Genomic DNA, 26213 nt, shown 5'->3' with positions numbered 1-26213 from the left:
ATATTAGAGGCTTTCCTCGGAAGTTTTATAAATCCTGGTTGTTTAATCATGTTTAATAGCAAAGGACTAAAAAACTAACTGCAAGCTCTGGATGCATGGGAGGGTGCACTTGTCTACTCTGATTTTCACTGTAGAGTTATCTAGCTGGGCGGTTTAGCTAGGACATCTATTGAGGTCTTTCTACTTGCACTGGCCAGACTGCACAGAGAAGTCTCTTCTAATATTGCTAGGATGGGAAGATCTGGCTGCCAGGATTCAGTGAGAGAAGGAGGATACTGGTCTTTGTATCCAGTATGTAAATATTTCCTGTTTTGAGTAGGGAACCCTGCCATCTATTATATCCAGTGCCCTTTAGTCCAGAGGCCCCATTTAACATGCCCCAAATAAACAGCCACACACTTACTAAAATCATATGTACATTTTTAAAGGACAATACTTTATTTGCATAACATTTTATTGTTTGCATATTGCATAGTGAAAAGAACAGAGTCACAAGACTCATGGTCTGGCTCAACCACTAACTTGCTGTGTGAATTGGGTAAGTTTCTTAACCTTGTTAATACCTTATTTCCTCATCTGAAAAATGGAGATGATGATACCACCTATTTTACAGAACTGCTAAAGACCAAATGAGATAGTTACACTCTTTTCCTCTTAAGTTACTGCTCAAAATGAATCTATAGTTTGCTATTGCTAACCACCTTGTTCATCAGCTCAATGCTAACTAACTGTTCTCATAAAGGCATTCAGACAACAGCTACCGGTGTGACACTTTAATCTGAATACTAATGATAGCAGAAGAGAAGCAAACTCAAAAATGGCCTTAGTCTTTCTTATTTTTAGAATACTCGTTTTATAATATTTATACTATCCCATCAGGAATTCAATTTCATTAAAAATTTTTTTCTTAAACCTACTCAGAATGAATACCCACATAAGTGAAAACCCCAAGATTACACATGTAGCTGCTTTACAGTTTCCCCGCTGGTATAGTATGAGTAAAATACATATCATGGGCAGTTAAACACTTCTCACCCCCCCACATTAGGGATAATAATATATATGAAGATTAATTTCTTATGCATTATCCCTAATGTAAAAAAGAATCACAGGTATATTATACTGCTTGTCAAGAATACATACACATGGTAGTCACACCTAGACATACATACCTCTTCTAACAATATTTCGACCATCATCAATATTTTCTGTATAACTCCCTAAAACTATTCATAGTTGAAAACACAAAACTCCCTTTAAGGCAATTCTGGATAATATTGTATTATAAAATACTTGTGTTAAACCAAATTGCATGTATGTACTGAATCTTCAAACACACTGTCTTTAACTCTTCAAAGTACTACTCTTAAAAGGTAAACAAAATTTTTATACATTATAAAAAAAATTTAAGCTGCTCTGCAACCCTCCTTTGCTAAAAGTTAGATACATTACACCACTCCAGCAAGAGATTAATAAATAAGGATTAAATATTCTATTTTACAAAAACATACAGAATGGCCAAAGTAAAAGTGATAGGCTTATTTGATAATTTCTTTATCAAATTATGTTCATTAAAAAAGAATAAAACATGGTATAAAATGAGAAAACTGTCACTAAATTTATCTCTTTGAAGATAATCACGTGAGTTGTTATCTAAAAATATCATGGCACCCTTGTTACAAACATTTTTTTTTTAAAGACTGTGTTTCCCGGAACTATAAGGACTATTTATCTCATAGCTTTTATTAAGCAAACTTGATATAACCACCACACAGTGGCAAGAGATAAAACAGCTGTTTCCAGCTACAGAAAATATTGAATTCTACCTTAAAGTACAGATCATTTGAGATATAACCCATAACAATTAAAGCAAATCATAATGTAGTTTGTAATGAATTTCCTTAAGATATTTTTGCTTTCAATGGAGTATATTCATTTTCCTGTCATTTCAGATCAGTTTCTGTTGCTTAGTAACTATTTTCATGTCCTGCCAAAATGTAGAGATTGCTGTGTGCAGTAGGATTTTCTGTTGGCCTACTTTCCAAAACGACAACCCTGCAATTAAACCAAAAGAAAAGGTTTATGTAAGAGAAAAACCAAAGACTGCATGCTTTAAATACTGACAGCAAACCAGGAATGAATATCATTGCTCACATTCTCATAAGATTACATAAAGATCACAGCTTTATACTTCATGGCTTAAAAACAAAACTGCAGAAGAATTGATGAGTTTATAAATATAAAACATTGAAGACATCTCAGGACAGTCTCACTATCTTATTCCAACTAAAAACGAATTGGATTACTCATATACGCCAACAAAAGGTATAAAAAGCTTTCGAATATACACCAACAAGAAGAAGGTAGAAGAAGGACTGAGGGAATAAAACAGGATTTCTAAGAGACATGCATCTAAATCATTCTTCAAGGTATTTGAAAAATTTAAACTATGAAATGGGGCCTATGTCCTTTGTCCATGGAACATGGGCAGGGAAGGAGTTCAAAGGACCAAGTGAAGAAAAATCAGTAGAGTGCCATACCATAGGATTAACACTGTAGTTGATGGGTGTGAGAACAGAATAAAAAATAATATACCCATGCAGAGAAAAAAGTCTAGAAGGCAAAACTGTATAAACACATAGAGTGCATATTTTTTCTAGCGTATGAATTTTCTACAACTAGCATATTATTACTTTTGTAATGAAAATAAGGTACTTTATACTTTATATTGTATATTAGAGAAAAGAAGGGAAAAATAAAATTACCTATAATCCAACTGCCCAGGGTTAACCCTTAATATTTTGACATACTTAAGGTTTTTCTTCTAGATACAAATATCTATATTTAAACAATACAAATTTTAAAACCACTTTAAAAATGAAGAGAAAATAAAAACTTTGGTTAAGGCATATATCTTAAATCAAGAAGATGCCCAAGTAAGAAAACCAGAACAAGGCAATGATCTAAACAAACAGTAGTTTTGGGGGGCAATCATGACAGAGAACAGAGAAAGAAAAAGAGAATAGTTGAAGGAGAAAATTCTGGGGGTAGGGGTGGAAGGAAATAAGTAACTAAGAGAAATGGCTTCTGATACCTATTCTCTATTAAGCAGAATTCTGTCATACTATGACTTGTTAAAGTGCTATCTGCGCCAGGATCATTGGATGATCCATAATTTTTTTGCCCTTCCTCGAGAAGTAAAGAGCTTCTTATTCTAGGTTCTTTAACTAGGTGATCCTCAATTCTTTCTCTTTTGCAGGACTAGTTACTAAGTTGCCATGCTCTGTGGGCTTACCTTTCTTACTCACTAAGGTAGTTGCCAGTTTTCAAAAAACCTCTTTTCTCCTTACAAATGTCTTCTTAAAATTTTTATGGGGTCCTAACTCCACACCACCCTCCTTCCTTAAGGTGTCTAATATTTAAGCAATTACTTACTTTGTGACTACACTGAATTTGAAGACCAGAGGTTCTCAATCCTTGCCTCGGGACTAATGCATGTTACTATAAACAATTTCGTTGCAGTAATAACTTTTGGTGAAAAAATAGGAAGGAATGGGTATTTTACTAGCTGTAGAGGTAGGTGGTATAAACTCTGGGGAACAAAAGCTACTAAATATTTTCATAAAATGGCATGAGTTGGAATTTTTCTCTCATTTTTATCACAGAGACCCATTAATTCCCTGTAATTTAGACTGATATCAGAAACCGAGCTGAAAATCTTCTGATATGAAAGCAAATGTAAGGAGGTGTATATTCTGTAGGATTTAAATAGTAATAGTTAATAGAAGGTAGGTAACATGCTAGGAAGAAATGATGAAAACAAAGGAACCTGAAATGTGTCATGGTACTAGGGACATAAACGCCTATGTTAACACATTTTGTCTTGGCTGAGTATCACCATCTCTAGAATGATGATCCTCAAAAGATTGCTTAATTGACTAATTAAAATATTCTCTCTCTCAATGAAGATACAGGGAAATTTCTCAAAGATGCTGAAAAACCTTATGAGTTCTGTTTGAAACACAATCATGAGCTGACAGCATAATTAACAACACAACCACCAAACACCTTCAGTAATTACAACAATCACACTATTACCTGTCTGATCCTAATAAGCGGAAAACTCTTGTTTCATCTGAAATCTCCTGGGTAACCTATGAGAGAAAACACCTATCAGTGATACCTTAGTATTATTTAAGTAATAATTTAAAAATCATTTAGATAGAGTGATTATTAAACAGAGTGATAATTTCTGATAGTTAACGCCTCAAGTGAAATAAATTTCAGGAAGAAGTATTTTTTGACCGTGTATTAGTAAAATTAAAACAACGTTTATGCAACACCTGTTATGAGTCAGGTACTTTCCTCAGACGAATTATTTGTGGTATGTATTATAATTCCCTTATTATTGGAGAAAAAAACTAAAGCTCAGAGAGGTTAAGTAACTTGCTTAAAGTCATATAATTGGTAGACCAAAGATTTGAACACAGGTTTGCTGGTCTGCAGAGCCCCCGCTCTTTCCTTCTTATCACAGCACAGATTGCAGCACAGCTGCGATGGACATTCCCATGTGCCAATGTCCCTCTGCTCTGTCTTCTCCAAAGCTATAGAAGGCACTCAGCCATGCACAGGCACTACACGCCAAAGCGTGTAGAGTTTACATCCCTGGGGGCAGCCATTAACCAACAGGGATAACAGCTGGTTTATAAATTAATTCCCCATCTTCAAATGAATCAGTTCTGAGGTGTGTTCTATACTATTCCTCAGTAGTCAGTATGGGATTAAGCTCTGGTTGCCCATAGTGGGAACCAGTTTATTAATGTGTCCTTGTTGGCTTTTTGCCCCTCTCCTTCTTACATTCCTCACTCAATCACTTGTTTTCTGAGATCTATAACCACATAAACCTCCCGTACGTCAGTCCTGGTTTTAAGGTCAGCTTTTGGAGGAACTCAAACTATGACAGTGCGGATATGAAAAAAATATAATAGCTTGTTAACAATGGATTTACAGTCTAGCTGGGAAGACAGAATTAATAAACGAGTTAGAAAATAAATTAAGTGCTACACAAGGTGGAGCTAATTTTCAGAGTATTAAGTTTGGAAATATTCCAATCATCGTGGACTAGAGTGGCTGAATATTACTTTATGAATATTACAGCTAGGCCCAAATTGAAGTGTGAAAACATAAGCAAAAAAAGTAAGCAAGGTGAGTTAAAAACAGGAAGTAAAATTTGTACTTGATATAGTGAACAGGTATTGCGCTACAGATTTCTAACCAAAGGTGTGAAACAAAGTAGCATCTAAGGACAACTAATCTTATGGCAGTAAGTAGGACTGCAGGCTTCATTAAATGCAGGGACCTGGTGACACTTAGTGACATGGGCCAATAACTAGATAAAATGATATATTTAAAGACAGTAGATTTATGTCATCTTCTCTTGGAAGCTTTCTAATTCCTCATTCACGTAAGAGATAGAAACACTCAGTTACATATGAGTAAGAGCATAAATAAAACTAAAGGTAATTCAGAGAGACAACTTTAAGCTTGAAAATAAGTTCACAAGTTTGTGAGGCCATAGTATACAAAAATTACACAGAAATGTCTCTGTTAGTATTGTCTTAATTATTAGGACTCATCTCTCGAGGTGGGAGCCCAAGTTCTATCTTCTGCATCCTGATTTTCTCAGTTAAAAGTGATTTTTGGAAACCCTTCAAGTCCTCCTACCTAGCTACGGGCAAGTTACTTAACTACTCTGCCTATAAAAATAGGAATCTGTATAGTACCTAACATCACTGGATTATTAGCCTTAAATAAGCTAATATTTGTAAAGTGCCAAGAACGCAGTTATAAGGGCTTGAAATATAAATAATTTATACTTCACTATGCCTTATGGTACTATAATAATAATATCTCACATGTTGTTGGTACTCAAATATTTACTGAATGAGTTAATTTTCTTAAGGGTTTGTACTCGCTTCAGCAACACATATACTAAAATAATTTTCTTAGATTTTTCCTTAGTCCTGTCATCCAATACACATTAATTTAGAATTTTAAATGTAATATTAAAAAGAAGCTATACATTTCTAGATGATGGAAAAGGCTTATTAAATTTAGGAAAGTTCAGCAACTATATTTACAAATTACAAATTAAAAGAATTGTGTAAACTCATGTTTGACAATTCCTTGAGAATTACATAATAAATAAAAAACTGAACATCTGATGGAATAATACTGGCAATTTTGCTCTACTAGTTCATAGCATTAAAGGGACTAAACATAGCAATGTGCATTCAGAGAGAAAATGTATAAAATAAACATTTTAACATTTAAAATCTTTTGTGAGAATCACCGAAGATAATTCGAGAAACCTTACCTCATCCGATTTGAAGCTTTTACCCTGCATTCCATGTTTCCAGAAAGCCAACACACTGTCTTGAAGACATACTAAAAAAGATAAGGGAGAACTGAAACTAAAATAAAGCACAGAGTGATTCATTATACATTTTCCTTAACTGTTTTTAACAAATGATAATGTAGGGCTACCCAAGTGCTTGGTGCAAAATTCCACTGTCTAGACCATTAGTTCCCAGCATTTTTGTGGCTAAGCCATGCCTAAGTTCAAATAATTTATTGAGGCAGGGTCATGCAAGTTTTCAAAGATATAAAGATATATACGAAAGGTATTCATTTAAACGTGGGTTAACTCCGGATGAGTTGGTGTCAGCATATTAATATTTCTTTCATATACTATCTTTTGTCTTAGATAAATAAAATAATAACATACACAATTGGATTTTTGGATAAAAACATCGTTATTTAAATATTGTCATATAATTAGAAGCAGCTATTAAGAAAGCATCTTTTATTTATGTTCATACTTTCCCCATTACAAAGTGAAAAACAAAACCTACCTCACAATCTAAAATTTAACCACACACTGAATATTTATAATCTTAGAGCCAATTCTTATTCAGAGGGGCTCTCAATTATAGCACTCACTGCTGCAGTCCCAAGCTCCAGCTTCCTCAGACCTCTAGAGCACCCTCCCTGGCCCTTTGCCCTGCCTGAAGGCCCCAATGCCCACATGTGGATTCACAGATTTGAGTCAAGTTTGCCCACCTTCCTAGTAGTTTCAGATTTCAGGAGCGACAATGATTCCACAGTGTGGCCACTACATGGCATGTCAGAGCCCCTCCTATCCTCTCACCCATCTCCCATGCTCCCATGGCAGCCTGAAGGTCTTGGAGGGAAACTTGTTCTTACTGTGCTTTGTCCATCTCTGTGTCCTGCTTGGTGCCAACCACAGGCCTGGGCCCAATGAGGCAATACAGATGGGGTCATTTAGCAGTTCAGAAACAGAGTGAGCAGGCCTCATAATTAGAGGAGGCAGTAGAGCCTCTGGGCCCTTCCTGGCAAGGGGCTCGAGTAATTAAAGTGCAGTGAGTAAGGAAGAAAGAATGAGGGAGAGGACCCATCTGATTGTTGCAGAGTTAGCCATATGCCCTACGCCAGTAAAGGTAAAGTGAGAAAGTGATTGAGAATTGCTATATTTTTTACTAGAATACTGACTCAGTAAAAAAAAAAGTTAAGAATGTCTTCAAAACATAATTTTGCTAAATAAAAATAAAAATATTTTACAATAACAGTATCACATGAGTTTCACGAACTGGAATGAATACAAAACCCAGTTACTCATTTTATTTTTAAAAGGTTATTTAAAGGGACTCTTTTTACCCAGGAGGATCCTTGTAATTTTTCCAAGGTTCAATGGCAAGGAGAGATGGTAGGCTAGGAAGAACAAACTTTTGTGTAAAAATTAAAATCCCCTATAAAAACTGGCATGTATGAAAAAGTTGAAGTACCAGTGTGTTTCAGTTTAAATGAAGAGGAACTAAAAATCTCTACGGCAGAATCTCTACTGAAAAATATTAAATCTTAGAAACTGGCATGCAAAAACCAGGACATAAAGAAGTAAAAGAAGAAACTAGTTCCAAAGTTCCTTTTGTCCTGGCAGCTACAGAAAATTTAGGTTTTCTGCTTCAATAAATTAGATCTTGCAATTGTAAGCAATTATTCTACGTAAGATATTTACACAGAGGGGTGAACATATTTTGTGACAAGGCAAAACTCCAGTTGAGAAACCATAAAAATATTAAAATTAAAAAAACTGTCTAAATAATGAGAAACATGTATTTAAAAGTATATATACATTTAATTCTATACTTTTCTATCACCCCTAGGGAAAATACTGACATATAATCAATGAGGATGCAAACAATAATAAAAATACTGACATATAATCAATGAGGATGCAAACAATAATAAAATACAATACTTTTTACCATAACACCAATGAGTGTGAAAGAGTAAAACACTCATTGACAAGGAAGCAAATTAAAATGGCACATTAGTTTCCAAGTCCTGTAGGAAAGTAGTTACTTACAAAGAAGTAGGCCTAAAAGCAATAACCTTCAACACACGCCAAGCAGAATCTTACCAACAAAGAACTATAGCATATCTAATATCATTAATCATATCACACAAATACCTTCATGATTTGGAAAGAATTCATAGAAGTTTAATTCACTTGATGAAGCAAAGGGAATAATAAACAGAAATTTAAAAAATGATTTCAAGTTTTAAATATTCAGGGAACAGTAATAAAAGATTTATTATGGTCTAGATCTGTACCATCCAATATGATAGCAATAGCCACATGTGGCTATTTACATTAAAATTTAAATTAAATTTTAAAAATTTAAAATATAGCACAAGTATTTAACAGGTATGGTTAATGACTACTGCATTTATGAGCACAGACAACATTTCTATATTACAGAAACTTCTATGAGACAGTGCTACACAACCCTAGGTACAGAATGAACAAAAAACCAAGTATTCTAATAGCATTATTAAAAAAAAGACTTACCTACAGATTCAATGCGAAAATCAAAAGTTAGCTCAGAGGCCAGTTTCTTACTTGATTTTAATTTTCCTTGTAGATTAACAATTTTTACAAATTCTTAAAAAAAGAAAAAACATGTCAAGACTGGAAATCCAAATCTGTTAAAATAAATATAACTTGATATATGGATTTTACATGGATAAAGAACAACATTTTTAATAAAGTTCAACCATTTGTCTTGATTCAAGCATGCACAGTGGAAAAGTATCATTAATATGTTTTATAACATATAGTATAAGAGTTCCTCCTTCACTAAATGGCAATTCCACTGCTATTTTTTTTTCTTTATATAGTATATACTGAACAGTTTAGAAATTAGGACAGAAACAGGCAAATTCAATAGCAGAACAATTTAAAAAATAACACTGAACACCTATGGGCAAGGTTCAGTAATTTAAAAATTCTGGAATGAATCAAACATGGCAAATATTGCCAACTTGCAAATTTAATTCCAAGTTTGGGTGAATTTCAACTTGCAGGATTCGCTGCATAAAAATAAGGCGGGTTTTAAGAACCAGAGTACGTTATTTGTAAAACTGAAACAATATCTATTAAGTTTTTTCCTGCTTCTCTACTGCTTACAGTATAACACACTTCCATTAATAATATCTCTTCCTGTATTAAAAGAATCATAGCTAGCAGATGAAGATGTCAAATCTATCTGTATATTAAAATCTCACTCTGACATGATTCCAAAGTTCATGTTATATGGCTCTTAAGAGGCCATATTAGTAGAGTTATGTGCCACATAATGATGATTTGGTCAATGACAGACCCCATATATGATGGTAGTCCCATAAGATTATAATGGAGCTGAAAAATTCCTTTTGCCTAGAGATGTAGCCATCATAATGCTATAGTGCCACACATTACTCACATGTTTATAATGATGGTGGAGTAAACAACCTACTGCGCTGCCAGTTGCATAAAAGTGTAGCACATACGACTATGTACAAGTACATTATACTTGATGATAATAATAAATAACTATGTTAGTGGTGTATGTATTTACTATACTATATATTTTATTATTATTTTACTCTCTACTTATTAAAAAAAACATTTTCTGTAAAGCAGCATGCCATATTATGCTGGCAGCAGCTACACACATCTCACGTTTATTTTTTCTCTTGATTGTATCATTTTCTCTTGTGCTTGATTTAATCTCATGTTGTACAATACACACTGTACAAGCCTGTAGCCTAGGAATAATAAGCTATGCCAGAGCCTAGACGTGTAGTAGGCTATACCATCTAGGTTTGTGTAAGTGCACTTTATGATGTTTGCACAATGACAAAATTGCCTATCAATGCATTTCTCAGAATTCAGTATCCCAGTTTTTAAATGGTACATGACTGTATACCTTCTATTTTTTCATTAATTACAATGAGGTATGAAAAAAAAAATCTCAGTTTTACAGAAGAGTTTTATATAGAATTTTACCCCAAGGTTATAGCAAACTATTCTAATATAATGTTCCCAAGACTGTCAAATAAAGAAAAAAGTCACAAATAGTACTGACAAACATCAATTAATTACTATTAACTATACCTACAGATGATTTAGGTTTTTCGTCAATAAAACAAGCCACTTAAGGTGAAAAAAGAGAAAATCTTGAATTATAGTTTAGTAGAATCACTTCCATGAAAAGATCTGTTATATCAAGTAATATGACAGAATAAACTTTGAAGGAGTACTTACTATCTAAACACACTAAAACGGTATCTCTCTCCAACTGTGTTACATGAATGGAATCTAACTGCTGGCTGCCTTGGGAGGGAAAAAGAAAACAAGGTTACAACAACACTCTTTAAAAACTGGAGCTTAGAAAAGAACACAAATTCTGACTTTTCCTGTGACTTAAAACTAGTCTTTGAAATTTAACACAGAAATTATATTTTGTAATGATCTATTATCTTTTCAGAAAATATATGTAGGTCAATTTAGAACAAATGTTAAGTCTTAAGCACAGCTAACTGAGCTAAGAAAAGTTCAATATTACAGTTAATTAATAGCTAGTTCTAGAAAGGTGAGTTACAAAAATAAAATGAAGCAAAGGGTAAATATGAGAAAGTAAGACAGACGCATGCTATACAGTGACTATACTTTGCTCTGCACTTTACAGTAGCAAATGGGAAGATGGAACAAGATCAGTGAGGGACATCCCTGAGATAAAAACAGTAATTCAGAAAATGCAAAAGGAGTAATGAAATTGTGATCAGAGAGAAATTTTCGACCAGGGGGGCGGTGTGGGGTGTGTGTGTGTAGGTGGGAGTTACTTTTTAAAGAGGACATTGAGTAACAAATAACATTATTGTCAACAATATCTTTGCAGGAAGCAACTTTCATAGCTTTGCTGATATTTGCAGGGCTGTTTCTTTTAACATCTGCTAATAGATGTAATAACATTTTGCAAAACATTTTTGGTTTTACTAAAAATGTTTTGGGCACTGATTGCATAATTGTTCTAGCTGAATCTAAGAAAAGATTTTAGATTATTTAGAGCTGTCATTTTTAACTACATTTCTTTGGTAAAACCATAAATCCGCTCATTAAAAACTATATATTTGAACATAAACACTAAGTTTTATATATTATTTTGAGGTGCTTTTGGAAAACTTCCAGAGCTCATACATAGTGAAAAATTCAGATCTACAGGATTGATAAACTGTTGGTCCCTCGGGCAACACTCCAAAAATCGTTTTTCTCTGCAAATTTATGTTCATGTATTTATTCCACAAATATTGAGTGCTGACGATATGCTAAGCCGCATCCTTGGAGTTAAAAGATGTGCAATAATAAATCAGACTAAGAGTCTTGGAACAGGAGTTCATTCTAACTGTTAGGACTGTTGCCAATTCAAGGCAGGGCCTCAACAATGAACATAGCTGGGAGGAAGATTAACAATCATTTGTGAAAATAGAGAAGCCTAATAAGGACGACCTTTGCTTGAGGGTGATTTGGATGAGTACCCTCAGGCAGAGTCCTGGCTTTCCTCAGGAAGTATTTTTGCCACTGCTTTAGTTTTAGCCTAAAAAATGTTGTAAGCGGGTGAAGCAGTATTGCTCAGGCGTTATAAAACAAAGAACAAGAAACCCCTCAACTCTCCCTCTCCAAATTTCACAAGAGGACTCAATGTCTAGCCTTCAGCATTGTAACCTCCTAAGACATCGCACAAAAGAAAGTTACAAGCACACATTAGATAATGTTATGAAATGACTCCCTCTTTATTATATATACTAACCAGCAAAAAAAAAAAGAAAAAGAAAAAAGTTGGGCTATCTGCTGGAAATTATTTTGATTTTTAAAAGAATTGATCTATAACCCTTATATTTGGCAGTAACTACAAAGCAGGAATACATTTCTATTTGGGCTGCTTATATTTCATGATAATAAAACAATGTAATTTGCAACTGTTAGCTATACTAGGAAGGTACGCATATAACTCAACAAAAAGTATTAAACAATTAGAAATGTGGGGTACTGGTGGCGGTAGGACACAGAATACATTCCCATTTTATTCTACTGGAAACTATGACTTGGTCCATAAGAGTGAAATAGTCCAGTACACGCTGTAATTGGCTTGTATTGGGTTAAATTTTCAGGAATTTTGTGAACTAGATGACATCAGGTTAGTAGTTTGAAATTGGCTGTGGTGGGAGTATTTATATGACAGAAACACTCAACTGCTAACAAACCAGGCATCTCTGTACCCCAAGAACCTGTTGTTAACCATTTATCAGGACACCACTAGTTCATACTGATTTTTATTCTGAAAGTAACATTAGTGGTTCTCCATTAACTTCAATAGCTGGGTTGTAGAGTTCTTGTAAGTTAGCCTATAAATGATCGAAAGCTAACGATATTTAATAAGAACCATCGAATTTAAGATACTTACAACAGACTTCTTCACATGGTGATAAGGAATGTAACAGCGGTCAGTAATGAAATAGTTATAAATAAAGCTTGCTTGACTTCACATGTAAAAATGGCTTCATAAACTTGGGGTTACAAATGATCAAATAATATCCTAACACAACAAACAGCCAACTGGCAAAATGAAGACCCCTCTTTCATTTCACTTATTACGTAGATTTAAAAAATAATTGATTTGTTCTAATTTTAAAGGTTGAGAATAAATTTCCCAGCCTTTTCAAAACTTTCACTAAGGCACATTTGTTAAAATTCTAAGCTGACAAATCATTTTCAGAAAGTACTGAGATATGTCCCTGTATCTTTAAATGTTAAAACTTGCAGGTCACACATCAAAAGCACTTGAATTCAATGATTCTAAGAAGTGTGTGTGTGTGTTTGTGTGTGTGGAAATTAAGGGGAATTGATGGGGGAGAAAAGTAAATCTCTTTGCTTGAGAAGCTGATAATATTTGAAAAGTATTTTTAAAACTTAATTTTTATGTAGTATAGTCAAAAGATTAACACATAACAATTAAGACCTTTAAATGTCAGAAACAATTAAAATTTTCCTAGGTAAAATAATTTGTATCAAATTGCCTCAGGCCAAAAGAGATCATAAACTATAGGTACAGGCACCTCTGGGCTTAATTGGGAAACTATGTTCCATAAGTCTTTACTTTAACTTGCCCAGTGGTTGAAACTATTCTGCAAAAGCATCAATATTTTAACATAAGGTAAAAAACACTTACCTGCGCCAATTTCTGTAAACCATGAAGATGCTGAGTTCAAATTGATTGTCTCAAACTGAACTACCTGATTTGATTCGGTGCCCTTGCTAATAGCTACACACACCATAGGGTATTCTTGTTCTGGTATTACCAGCATTTCAAAAACATTCAAAGGGCTTGGCAAAGGAAAATCAAAGTGCTGCAAAAAATAAACAACAAGTATAATTTAGAAACAACCTCTCTAGTCATACTATTGTTGAATAAGTCAATGGAAAGGCTTTTTCTTGATTGACTGAATTCTAAAAAAGGACTACCTCTGAAATGATCATAAGGATGAGTTTTATCTAAAAATGTATTTTAGAGAATTGGCCATATTGATCTTTATGGCTTTGATGCTTCTGGAAGTTTACTGACATAAGGTAAAGAGGAAATCTCAAGGAAAACAAACCCCTAAACCAAATAAAGACCTATAAATAACTATAAACATACTAACCCTCGATAGTAGCAATGGAATCTTAAAAATTTAGCTTCAGTTACACAATAGTGTTTTCTAAAGAAGAAAAACATAAAGAAAGTAATATATACCTTTATCAACATGAATTTCTGCATTGGCTCATACCACTGAAGTAAAACAATTCCAGACTGTAAAGCTCCACAGAGGTATTTATGACCTGTGTAAGGGTTTCTGACTGGAAAGAAATAAAATAAAAGACACGCTCAAAATAATGAATACCTTTATATGAAAATGTAATTAGCTTAGTGAAAAGCTATATTCACCTAAAAACTAACTCGGCTTTCTTTATAAAGGCAGTGCTACTACACTTGGAAAAAAAAAAACAAAACAATGAAATGTGGCCTTCCATGAATGGAAGAACTATGTAAAGCAATTATTTAGGTGATAAAGGAAAATTATTGTTTCTCTTCACCAGGGTGAAAAAAGTGGGTAGAAAAAGGAAAGATGATGTCTTTTTCTTTTGGTTCTGTTACCCTTTTTTACTTTCTTATCTTATAGTTAAATTATATACATTTACTTCTAAACATATTTAATATATTAGGTTCTTAACATAGGAACTTTTTACAAGAACAGTATTTTAAGCACTAAAACATCTACACTAGTATGCAACCTAAAGAGCTGCTTCTTAAGTAAATTGACCAAAAGAGATAATTTGGACAAGAAGGTCTAGGAGGCAAATGAAATCTATGATTTAATTTATGGTATAGTAGTTTACAGCTATGTACTTAAGACAAGGTGAAAATAACTATTTTACATCTTACTGAAGATGTAACTTCCTTGACTTGAATCTACAAAAACTCATATTGGTCTTTCCTTCTCTTCAATTTGACTTCCATTAATAAGGATTAAGTAGTTATCTGCAGTGAGCTCTATCTTAATATAAGTTTATAGCTTAGATTATAAGCTTCTAGACCTTCCCTGAGTCATAGATCTTGGGAATCTATCTGGTAACAGATATGAACCTGATTCTCCCTAGAAAAATGCTCATGAAATTTGCTTACAACTAGAGAGTATGCTGTGGAATTATAAAAATCAATGTATAAGCTCACTGATTAAAAAGAATAAACAAGAAGTTAGGAGCACAAGATCTGAAGTCATGAACTGGGTCTGTTTCCAAGTTGTTATTTTCTAGTGACGTAACAAGTATCATGGGTGGTTTTAGGGTTAATTGTAGTACAGAACTTAACCTTCTCCCTCAATAGGTCTGGACTTTGTACTCCCTTCTGGGAGGTACTCTCTAAGCCTCAGGAATGTCATACCTGATAGGAGTGTCTTATTTTGCCTGGGATCTTGAGTCACTGGATAGTCTAACAATATAATTTATTAGAGTGAGGGCTGGCAACTTTGGATAGTCTAAGCAGGGGATGGTCATGCCAGAAAGACCAACAATGTGATTTAAGGTAGGGGCTTTGGGTCAGGCAGTATCAGTTGCCCCCTACAGAGGCTGGATATTCAGATCAGCCCTGTGGACAATCAATTATGCCTGTGTGATGGAGCCCAAATAAAAACTCTGGACAAAGATGCTGGAGTAATCCTCTCTGGCTGGCAATGCTGCTCTGTGTGTACTGTCACAAATCACTGCCATATAAATAATGCTGTCCATTACTCCATGGGGAGAGGACAATAGAAACTCTACATTATACTTTTCCCTGACTCTGTCCTATGCAGTTCTTCCTCTGGCTGATTTTTATCTATATCCTTTCCCTGTAATAAACCATAACCATGAGTATAACCACTTTCAGTGAGTTCTGTGAGTCCTTCTAGAGAATTTTTTAACCTGAGGGTGGTCTTGTGTGAACTGTTTCGCTTAACTTCATAATTAACCAAGCTCCTGTAATAATAATGTTCATAAAACACTAAGCAGCAACTGTTAAATAAATAACTGGTAAGTGTTAAATATATGAAAACTAGTGTATTAGCAGAGATACAGCCTCAGGGACTATAGTTAAAAAAACTCTAGAGACGCTATGCTGTGAGAAAGCATTAGGACTATTATCTCCAAGCATTTTTACGCCATGTCCCTCTATACATTCTTGTGCTTCAAGGGCTCCTTAACGCCTTATTAAAAACAAATATAAAGCCTACTTTCTTTCCAATTTGATACTATAAGACACTTGAGACAATTTTAAAGATGTTCAAAGTGCTAACCATTCAGTTTGAGAAATAGCATTTACTCACCTATGCAACATTTGTGGCAGCCTTTAGTATCAGGAATCTTTGTGGTTAAAGCGAACTTTCTGAAAATATAGGACAATATAAATGTACTCTATAGCAGTGTTTGGGAACCAAACAGTGATCTGTGACTCAGTTATATTGGAATTAGTCAAAGAGCTTAAAAAAAAAATCTGTCTTGGACTGTGACCCCAAAGCATCTGATTTTATAGGACTGAGGCAGAGCCTGGGGATCTGTATTATAAAACTTATACAGGTGATTCTCATGAACAGTCAAGGAAACGCTAATCTTTGAAATATAGATGACATGTATTTTAGTATGAACTATCTTTCAAAATTAAGACAAAGGAAGTTTTTTAGTGGGCAAGGAATACTGGCTGTTTTAAAAATAAACACTAACTCCTCTCTCCCCCAGTAGAAGCAAAATATTTTGTACCTTGGTAGAATGCGGTCTGGAAACCTATGAGTTTGAATATGGGCAGCTAATCCTGGTTTTTTGGCTTGTTCAAACAAAGCTATAAGATTATGAGAGTAGAGTTGAAAGGTTTTTCCTGAAAAGAGAAACATGTTACTTTTATTAGAATCATATACAGCAGAGAAATACAAGTTTCCAGCAAAAGAAAACATAATTACCTTCTAAAATGAGGAGTCCAGAAATGTTCAAGAAGCCAAGCAAAATAGAAAAACACAAACAAACAAAAAAAGCCAGTTAATATTATTGAAAGATAATAGGTAAAATGAATTTTAAGAAAATAGACAATTATGTTTTTTAATACACAAATTAGGTATATTTTGACTGAAAGATGATCTGGACAGAATATATGTAAACTTTAATGAGGCCGGAAAGAAAGAGAAATTGTTAAACATGGTTGTATGATAAACTGAGTTACAATGATGTGCATGTGATTATTTTGGTATAACATGGAAAATTCTATAAAACTATATTAAATTATTTTCTGGGATAGATCTATTATCTATAATTTATCAAATTGGATTAAAAGTGATTGAGAATTAAGTCTTTATAACAGATTGAAATGCTAAGTAAAGCAAACTATTATTATATGCCATAATACAAGGATAATAGCAATTATTATTCTATTATTAAATAATTCTATTACTTTCATATAATCAAAATCATAGCTGTGTTAAGAATGGGGACATATGGAAAACATCTTCTGATTCCTTATTATACATGATATGGTACTATAACAACACAAAACAGTATTTATAATTTCAGTATTAGAAAACTTAATATATTGTCTCATCTCAACAAAATTCTCTGTATTTTTTTAGAATGGAAACATTCTGCCTAACTAGGCAGCTGAACACACATGTACATGTATGTGCGCACACCTACAAAACCACAGACCTTTATGAAGAACAACATTTTCTCCTATTAAGCTCTGCTATCTACATTGTTTTATGGATCATTTTACTAGAGTATGGAAAAAACTTATACGTTAACTTCCCTGTTTTCCTGGAGTTATTTTACAAATAACTGTGTGGTTCTTAAGTTTATTTCTAAAGACAGGTATGAGTAAAGATAAAAGCAAAAGCAGTAAGTTAGAAGAAAGTGACCTTACATGCATACAATTTAAAATTGTTAACTGAAACAGAACTGAATTTAAATGTTTTCATAATAACAGTAATATTTCATAATAACAATAATATAATAACAGTTAAGCAAAAGTAAAAAAACTGGGGGAAGCATAATTCAAATCAAAGAGTTTAAATACTCTTTTGAGGACCTCAGTTTTTTAGAAGCTATTTACGCATGATCAAATAATATGCTCTTCGTGAAAATAGTCATCAGCTCAAATATATAAGTTCCTAAAGAATCTCTCATTAGGCAATGGTTAATGGAAGAGTTCAAGTTGCCCATACATACAAACACTTAAAGTTATGAAAATAACACTTTTTATTTTATTTATTCATATAATCTACCTATCAGCAAGTAAGAATGTCATCAACACTGATGCTTTAAAGCATAAGTAGTTTAAAGGTACACTTAACACTGAGAAGCCTGATAGTACTGAAAATACAGCAGGGATAAAATCCTCACATTATCTATTGAGATACAGAGCATGACAATATCAAACAAAATAACTGAAAAAATTTAAGAAATACTGAAATGATTTAATTATTCAAAGTTGAGTAAGTGATAGTGCTATTTTAATAGTTAATAGCATTAGAATTAAGTAAGGGACAGGGCAAAACAATTATCTTTTTTTTTTTTTTAAATTTGTTTATGCCTACAGCACCTGGTCTTCCTAGGTGGTCTCCCATCCAAATACTAACATCCGTGGTCTCTGACCCTGCTTAGCTTCCGAGATCAGACATCAGGCTTGTTCAGGGTGGCATGGCCGCAGACCATGGACCCTGGCTGCACTGGGGTGTGAACCCAGGACCTTCCACTACACTATGGAACCACGTCCAATAATTAACTATCTTGTACTCTACTATCAGAATTAAAGCATGTAATAAATCTCTAGGTAGCCACTTAAATCTAAAATGTGAAAAAAATAGGTTTTGGTAGGATAAGAATTAAAAAAAAAAAAGCCTAAAACACCACCCGCAAATCCACCCCAAACAACAACCATAAAAAGAAAATCATAAAAACAAAATTAGAATAGTTTGCTCTGGAACCCACTTGTTTTTAAGACTTTAAAGCATTGGTCTAAGATGGTTATTATGTGGTCCATAATAACATGAATTCTACCAGGAAACATTTGTACCAGTCTTCAGAGTTTACCAAGCACTCTGGATATCATCTTATTTAATCCTTACAGCAACCTCATGAGGCTGTTATTGTTACCATCCTTATTTTACAATTAAGAAAACAGACAAGATGGACCTGGAGAGAGGGTACTGTGCTGGGTCAGATAGAGAAGGACAAGTACCATGTGATTGCACTTACATGAGGGATCTAAAAAACAAGGTGAGTGAACAGGTAGGGCAGAAACACTGACAGATAGAGAGTGTTTTGATGGCTGCCAGATAGGGGCTTGAGGAGAGGGTGATGGGGGGAAGAGATTAAAAAGTACAAACTGCTAGTTACAAAATAGTTGTAGGGATGTAAGGTATAGATAAGGAATATAGTCACTAATAGTGTAATAACTGTATCTTGTCAGATGGGTACTAGATTTATGGGGGTGATCACTTTGTAAGTTATGTGTCTAATGTGTCTAATCATTATGTTGTACATCTGAAACTGATATAAGGTTGTATGACAAATGTAACTGAAAAATAAATAAATTATTAAAAAAAAAAAGGAAAACTGAGGCTGAGGGTGACTTGCTCAAGATCACAGAGAAAGAAAGTAGTTAGACCCTCTACTTCTTTCCCTTCAACTGTTAATTCTCAATAGAAGGCAGGAATGATAATGACAGTGGGGGCAGCTGAGTGGTAGTAGATGGCCTCAGGTGACAATCACCGTGACATTTCTCAGATGTTTGGACTCTGGGCAGGTTTGAGAAGTGCTAACTAAATTGAAGACAGGGTCATTTCTCAAAGTTTTCTAGGAACATGTGCAAGTCTCAAAGTTACTATACTATAGTTACCTGGAATCAAAAAATAACATTTAAAAATAATGCATATTAAAATCTCATTTTTCTGCTTGTCTATAATTTATTTTCCACATTATTTTCATCATATACATACCTGATAATGACATTAAAGTATTATTGATAACATAGAGCCAAGTACATTTTCGTGGAAATAACTATAAAGAAAAAGAGATAATTAAAACTCTAATTTTCATTCCTTTACCCCTTAACTTCCAGATTCTAACAGTCTGAAATAGTATAAAAATAACTATTTTCTATTTTTTCAGTAAATTACCAAAATCTTACAGAAAAAACTTTTACAAGAACATGTAAAAAGTACTATTTCACCCCTTTAAATATTTAAATCATAAAAATTAAAACTGAGGCCCACATAAATTGATTTAAATTTAAGGATTTTTTTTTTATTCAATTTACCCAACCAAACTAATTTTAAGTTAAAACTCCTACCTGTTCCATCGTTGCCTCATGTAGTTCATTGAGATTCAATGTGTAAATACCATCTTCGGTTCCAAAAATAATGTACTGATCTAAAATAGTTGAGAGAGCCACCAAAATTTACTATCATTTTCTGAAATCATTCACTAAAATAATGGCTCTATGTTTTAATGGCATTAGGGTTACATAGCCACCCAACCACGCAAAGAAAAATTATTTTCTAAAATCCATGCCACCTTCTTTACCTCTTTCCCCAATTCTTTTCTTATTTTTAAAAGCAGATATAGTCTTTGTTACTAACTCACTCTGGCTTTATCTTGCTATACAATCCTTCTGAACATAATTTTCGTATCTCAAGAGTTTTTATTATAGCTATATATTTTTGCCAGACATCTTAAATATTCTTTGTACAAAAAACTATAAGTAGAAATTGTAAATTATGACATGCCAGAAATCATGAGCACACCAAATCTTGGTTTATAAATATTATTTTCCACTTAAAAAAAAAACATAAGGCTTCTTAAAGAAAAAACTGATTCCTATTCTGGGGCGAGGAAAGTATAAAATGAGCCTAGAAATCTTGCTGTGCCAGATAGTAAGGAAGTGCTCAAAAAAATGATAAGGACATATCAAACAAACATATGAGCACCCACTGCTCAAAGATTCTGACAATTTAAGTGCTAAAATAAACAATAAGTGATAGATTGTATCTCCCTAAATAAAAAAAAGAATTCATAAGTTCAAACTGATAAAACTAAACGGGGAAGAAAATTGTCAAAAGATGTCAATGAATTGCCAATAGATGCTAAAACTAGTTGGTGAAAGTCTGATGCTCAAGAAGATATTTAATATAGTCTCGATATATCGCCACACTGAGTACTTATCAATTAGTTTGAGAAATTAATTACTTAAGTAATTACTTATGAATTGGAACAATAGTAACTCAACAGTTACTAGGAGAAAGTTAGTGAACACCATCCTAACCTATTGGTCAACGTTGACATTACTAGTATTTGGACAAGCTGATATCATGTGCCTGATGTGATGCACTGAGATGGGCATGATAACACTTCTGAGATACTCCTGCCAAAATAATCTGATCTAAGCATGAGGACTCATTACACAAAGCCAACGAAGGGACATTCTACATAATAAGTAGTCTCAAAAATGTTAAGATCAAGAGAAAGAAAGGCTGATGAATTGTTTCAGACTAAATGAGACTAAAGAGACATGGTAGCTAAATGTGACATGGAAAAAGGAGTGGGAAGACAATAAAGGATATTGTTGGGATGATTAATAAAATTTAAATATGGAGTGTAGATCAAAGAACAGTATTATATCAATGATAAATTTCCTGATCTTTATAATTGTCCTATGGTTATATAAGAGATGATTCTTATTCCTAGGAAATACAAACTGAAGCATAAGGAGAAGAGGAGCATGTCTTCAACTCATTCTCAAGTGATTCAGCAAAAAATGCACATATAGAGAATAGTAAAACAAAGGGAGCAAAATAGAAGCAACTGATGATTCTGAGTATACAGGAGTTTCTTGCACTATTTTTCTTCTCTGTAAGTCTAAAATTATATCTAAATGAAAATGTACAAACACACGAGAAACCATTTCCTTACTGTTAAAAATATTTTTTCTATACTTTGTAATAGTGGCATTTAAAGCAGATAATTATATGACCTTATATCAATTAATAAAATCTATTAATGAATTAATAATTAATATTATTAAGTGGAAACAAACATTTCCTGAACACTCTCTATTGCCTAACCTCTGTTTGCTAATTGCCAGACCCCCAGGTAAGCTCCTTGCTTCCTTGCAATAAGGTGAGTGCACCAAGAGTTCATCTGTTATAAATGAATGCGTTGAGAACCAGAGGTGTTAAGTATCTTTCGGAGTCACATAGTAATGACGGAGCAGGAAATCCAACGCAGATCTATTTGATTCCAAATTTTTGCCTCTATGTATTGCTTCCTCACTTTAAAAATATAGTCTAAATATTTAAAAATAATTTTTATTAACCATCATTTTAGACTTATATAAAAGTTGTAATAGTACAAAGAATTCCTGAACATCGCACACAGATTTCACATATGTTAACATTTATTACTTTGGCTTTTATCTTTTCTCTCTCCATACATATATTTTTTTTGCTTTCTGAACTTTGTTGTTTTTTGTTTCAGATAAGTTACAAGTCCCTTTACTTCTAAATACTTCGGCGCACTTTTCTCAAAGAAAAAGAAAAAAGTTTTATATAACCAAAGTACAATGATCAAAATCAGGAAATCAACACTGAAATGATAATATTATCTAATCCACTGACTTTACTTATTGAAATTATCAATTGTCCCAGTACTGTCTTTTTACAAAAAAGAAAATCCAAATTATGGTTGTAATCAGTTGTGATGTCTTTTTGGTTTCCTCTTTTAATCAGAAACTGATGTCTCCTTGGCCTCCTTATTTTGGGAACAGTTCCTGCACACTTTTACATTTGAATGCCTTAAACCAAAACTCTACTTACCTACTTAGGTTGCTGCAGATACCTACACTATTTTTAGTCTCTAAGTCATATTTTTAAAATAAACAACCTGAGTTCACTGATCATAAACATCCTTTCCGATAAACAAATATTTTATTGGAGATATAAAAGTTCAGAAATTTTACCTTTTGTATCAGGATGAATCCAGGATGTTGCACAATTAATTTTCAAAGGGCAACCATCAAAAACTTTGGAAAAACAAGCTCCCATCTTAATTATAAAGAAAAAAAAAATTGACTTATTTGATTAAATAATTTTATATACTTAGAAAATAGCCAAGATTATTATGAAATACTAAACTGACTCTTATTTGCATATACTTATGGTTTCATTACAAAAAAAATCCATAATTTGATATAATCTAATCCCTTCTACCAAAAGTCTCATATTCTTTCTTTGTGTAATCTCTATTTTGGGACAAAAATATCCAATTAATCAAAACATCTATATACATCAATGATACCTTCTAGGAATTTTAAGTCACTACTTATGTTTAGGATTAACATTTAATAATGCGAAACAAATGATTTTATTGAGTAGCACTATGGTGATTATAATTGCAGTATAAATTCTTAATAGTGATAACAGACGAAAAGACTAATAGTCATACATTAGACTTTTCATGAATAAAAAGGTACAATTTATAAAGCACCCTATTCATATGATTGGCTAAACCACCTTACACATCAGTTCTACTGAAAGGCCAGAGGACAAGCATTAACATAAGCTTCCCTGTTCCTCTTCATGGTGTATAGTTCAATGTGAAAATGTTTCATGGGTAGAAAGATATTTAACTCACAAAATAAAGAGGACACAGTACTATTAATATTATCAAATTAAAATTAAATTGGCTTTTGTAGGCTAATATGAAAACCCAACTGCCTGTGTTTATAAAAGGTGAAACTCCAAATTCTAACCAACTCACTCAAATCTGGGTACAAGATACATCCAAATGCATTTAATGTCTTTGTATTTATATATCTTTCCTTTCATTGGATCAAGATATTTGATAACGCATAAACAATCTCCTGTTACTTCTAAAGAGATAAAAATTGGTAAGTGGTTCACATAAAAATATTCCTTACCAGCACTTTTGGGGTGGGTGGGAGGCCATTGATGACTGGTTTCTATGGGGAAAAATAATTTTAACATTGTAAAACCTTAGTAATAACTTTACACATTTAGAAATTCAGTTATTCAAATTCTTTAATTAAACAGACTATGCCCCTTATATAATAAATACAGTATTAGTTACAACTAATTACCAAATGCCTGTTATACCTACAGGGAAATCTCGCTTGTCCTTTTTTCGTGGTAACTGTGGTGCTTGTGCTGACCCTTCTGTATTTTCACTCATCAGTTTTGAAATACCATCACCATTTCCTAAAGAGAATCATGGTTAAAAGTTGAATGACCATACAAATAAGGGGTAATTCCTTACTGGGAAATATTCACTACTGTCAGACAAGTTAAAGTATCTTTGGGGCATTTCTCTGGGTTCTATAGTGGTAGCATGGCATATTTAGCAGTGGTCTTAACGCAAGAAAACAAATTGTCTTTTCATATTATGAGAAAAATGAAATCTGACCTATTGATGTTGATATTCAGGGCCTTTCCTAACCGAACTTCAATATATTTTTTTAGTCCTATTTCCTAGTAAGTACCCTTCAAAAGCCCACACTTCTACCATACTAGATTGTATTTCCAACACAATTCATATTTTCCTGCTTCAGTGTTATTGGTTCATTTTCTCTTGATCTCCAAGAATGCCTGTAGGCACTGGCTTGTCCTACTGAAGGCTCATCAAGCCCTTTAATACTCTGCAAGGGCCCACCTCTTCTCTTCCTTAAATCCTTACCTCCCTCAGAAATCTCTCATCTTCTATTACATGTAGTCAATTACTGTACGAGACACTTATACAAACTGTCTTATCTAATGTTTTGTGTATGCGAGTATAACTTCTGCTATAGATCATGGACTTCTGGAAGTCAGGAACATCCATTCATCTTTCTAGATATTTAGTAAAGGATCAAATTAGGATTGAATTGGACTCAATCTATAGCCTATCCATGTGGCATTTTAAAGAATCTTCACAAAGCTTTAAACACTAAAATTGACTAAAAAAAAAAGACATTCTTTATTATAAACAAAATGGCTTTCTTCTCAATATTTACTTTGATTTATTTACCCAGATCACAGTATCTAGCTCCAGGGCTGCTAACACTGCTAGCCATACCAATAGAGGAAGTCTCGGCTACAGGAACACAACTTGGGCTACTCTGTCTTCTGAGAACTTGGGGCGCTCTGTTCTCTGAATCAGGGCAACGTTTTATGGTTGATGATTTTTCTTCATCTAGGAGGTTATCTTCAGGGTAACTGTTTATCCTTGGCTAGTGATAATGAGACACAAAAATACTTCAATAAATTTGGATATAAAACAGTAACACTTCATTATCTTTATACATCAAAGACTTCAGGGGGAGGAAGATATGCTTTTTTTTCTTTCTTTATATAGTTCAATTTACTGGGCAAAGTAAGCAAAGTAAGCAAGAGCTGAGTTACTGTCCCAACACAACCATGAATTCGCCATATGATTTTTAATCAACTCTAACCCCAAAATGGTAAAATTATTATAACTAATAAAATTACGTAAACAATGCACAAAATTTCAATATCTAGAAACAAGCAAGGAAATTGACTTAATGAAGTATGACTCCACTGAAATGTCAAATTATAGTAGTAAATGAGGATTTTGTAAATGATGAACTCTCCTCTCCATGTGGCCAAGTATTTTCTCAAATGAGTAATAACCTATTTTTGCCTTTTTCTAAGTTATTAAAACACTGTATTTGTTATGAAATCTCCTTTAATATATTTTACACATTCATACACCCCTCTTGAAGAAAACTATATTTATCAAAAATATGTTTAAGAGAATTCTGAATAAATTTAATAAAATTACTTTTAAATTTAATTATTTTTTAAACAAAGATTTATTTTTATTTTGTTTTTAAAAACAAGGATTTATTGTTTAAAATCTTTAAGTAGCTCACCTTAGGAGGTAGGGGAGGTGGTATTGCCCGTTTTGAGGTTGATCTAATACAAAGACAAAAATGCAATTTAGATGGTGATAAATGATCGTAATAGAGACACTATTCAATGTGCATTGAAATCTTTATAATCAGGGGACAGAAAAGACAATGAGATCACAGTACATGGTATTTTTAAAATCTATCAGAAGACCTAAGACCTCATTCTGTCAAATCGTATAACTATAAAATAGAGATTCTTATACAGTGAACACAAAGACTTTTTACTTTATGGTTATGCTTTGCTACACTTAATATGTAATAAAAACTAAATTA

At 33.2% G+C, this 26213-nt stretch overlaps 1 protein-coding gene across 7 annotated transcripts in view; it reads right to left on the bottom strand.

Annotated features, from left to right (window-relative positions):
• Positions 1-415: 415 nt before the first annotated feature.
• The window catches only part of MAP4K5 (mitogen-activated protein kinase kinase kinase kinase 5), a 92817-nt gene continuing 67019 nt past the window's right edge, over positions 416-26213 (bottom strand). For 4 of the 7 annotated variants that reach the window (XM_039865152.1, XM_039865148.1, XM_039865147.1 and 1 more), the window contains 17 exons: positions 25902-25944; positions 25037-25238; positions 24134-24231; positions 23934-23975; positions 22974-23058; positions 20310-20389; positions 19957-20017; positions 16930-16932; positions 16733-16847; positions 16303-16361; positions 14196-14299; positions 13632-13809; positions 10670-10738; positions 8933-9025; positions 6377-6447; positions 4099-4154; positions 416-2055 (listed from right to left, as the gene is read on the bottom strand). In XM_039865152.1, coding sequence (XP_039721086.1) covers positions 1968-2055; positions 4099-4154; positions 6377-6447; positions 8933-9025; positions 10670-10738; positions 13632-13809; positions 14196-14299; positions 16303-16361; positions 16733-16847; positions 16930-16932; positions 19957-20017; positions 20310-20389; positions 22974-23058; positions 23934-23975; positions 24134-24231; positions 25037-25238; positions 25902-25944 — 1447 coding nt within the window. In that variant the 3' untranslated portion in view covers positions 416-1967. The remainder of the gene's footprint in view (positions 2056-4098; positions 4155-6376; positions 6448-8932; positions 9026-10669; positions 10739-13631; positions 13810-14195; positions 14300-16302; positions 16362-16732; positions 16848-16929; positions 16933-19956; positions 20018-20309; positions 20390-22973; positions 23059-23933; positions 23976-24133; positions 24232-25036; positions 25239-25901; positions 25945-26213) is intronic. The other 3 variants (XM_039865151.1, XM_039865150.1, XM_039865149.1) reach the window with 2 other exon arrangements.

The sequence above is a fragment of the Pteropus medius genome, unplaced genomic scaffold, assembly GCF_902729225.1.
Source record: "Pteropus medius unplaced genomic scaffold, Ma_sr-lr_union100, whole genome shotgun sequence".
NCBI classification, from domain to species: Eukaryota; Metazoa; Chordata; class Mammalia; order Chiroptera; family Pteropodidae; genus Pteropus; species Pteropus medius.
This window is presented reverse-complemented; position numbering and strand designations above follow the sequence as displayed.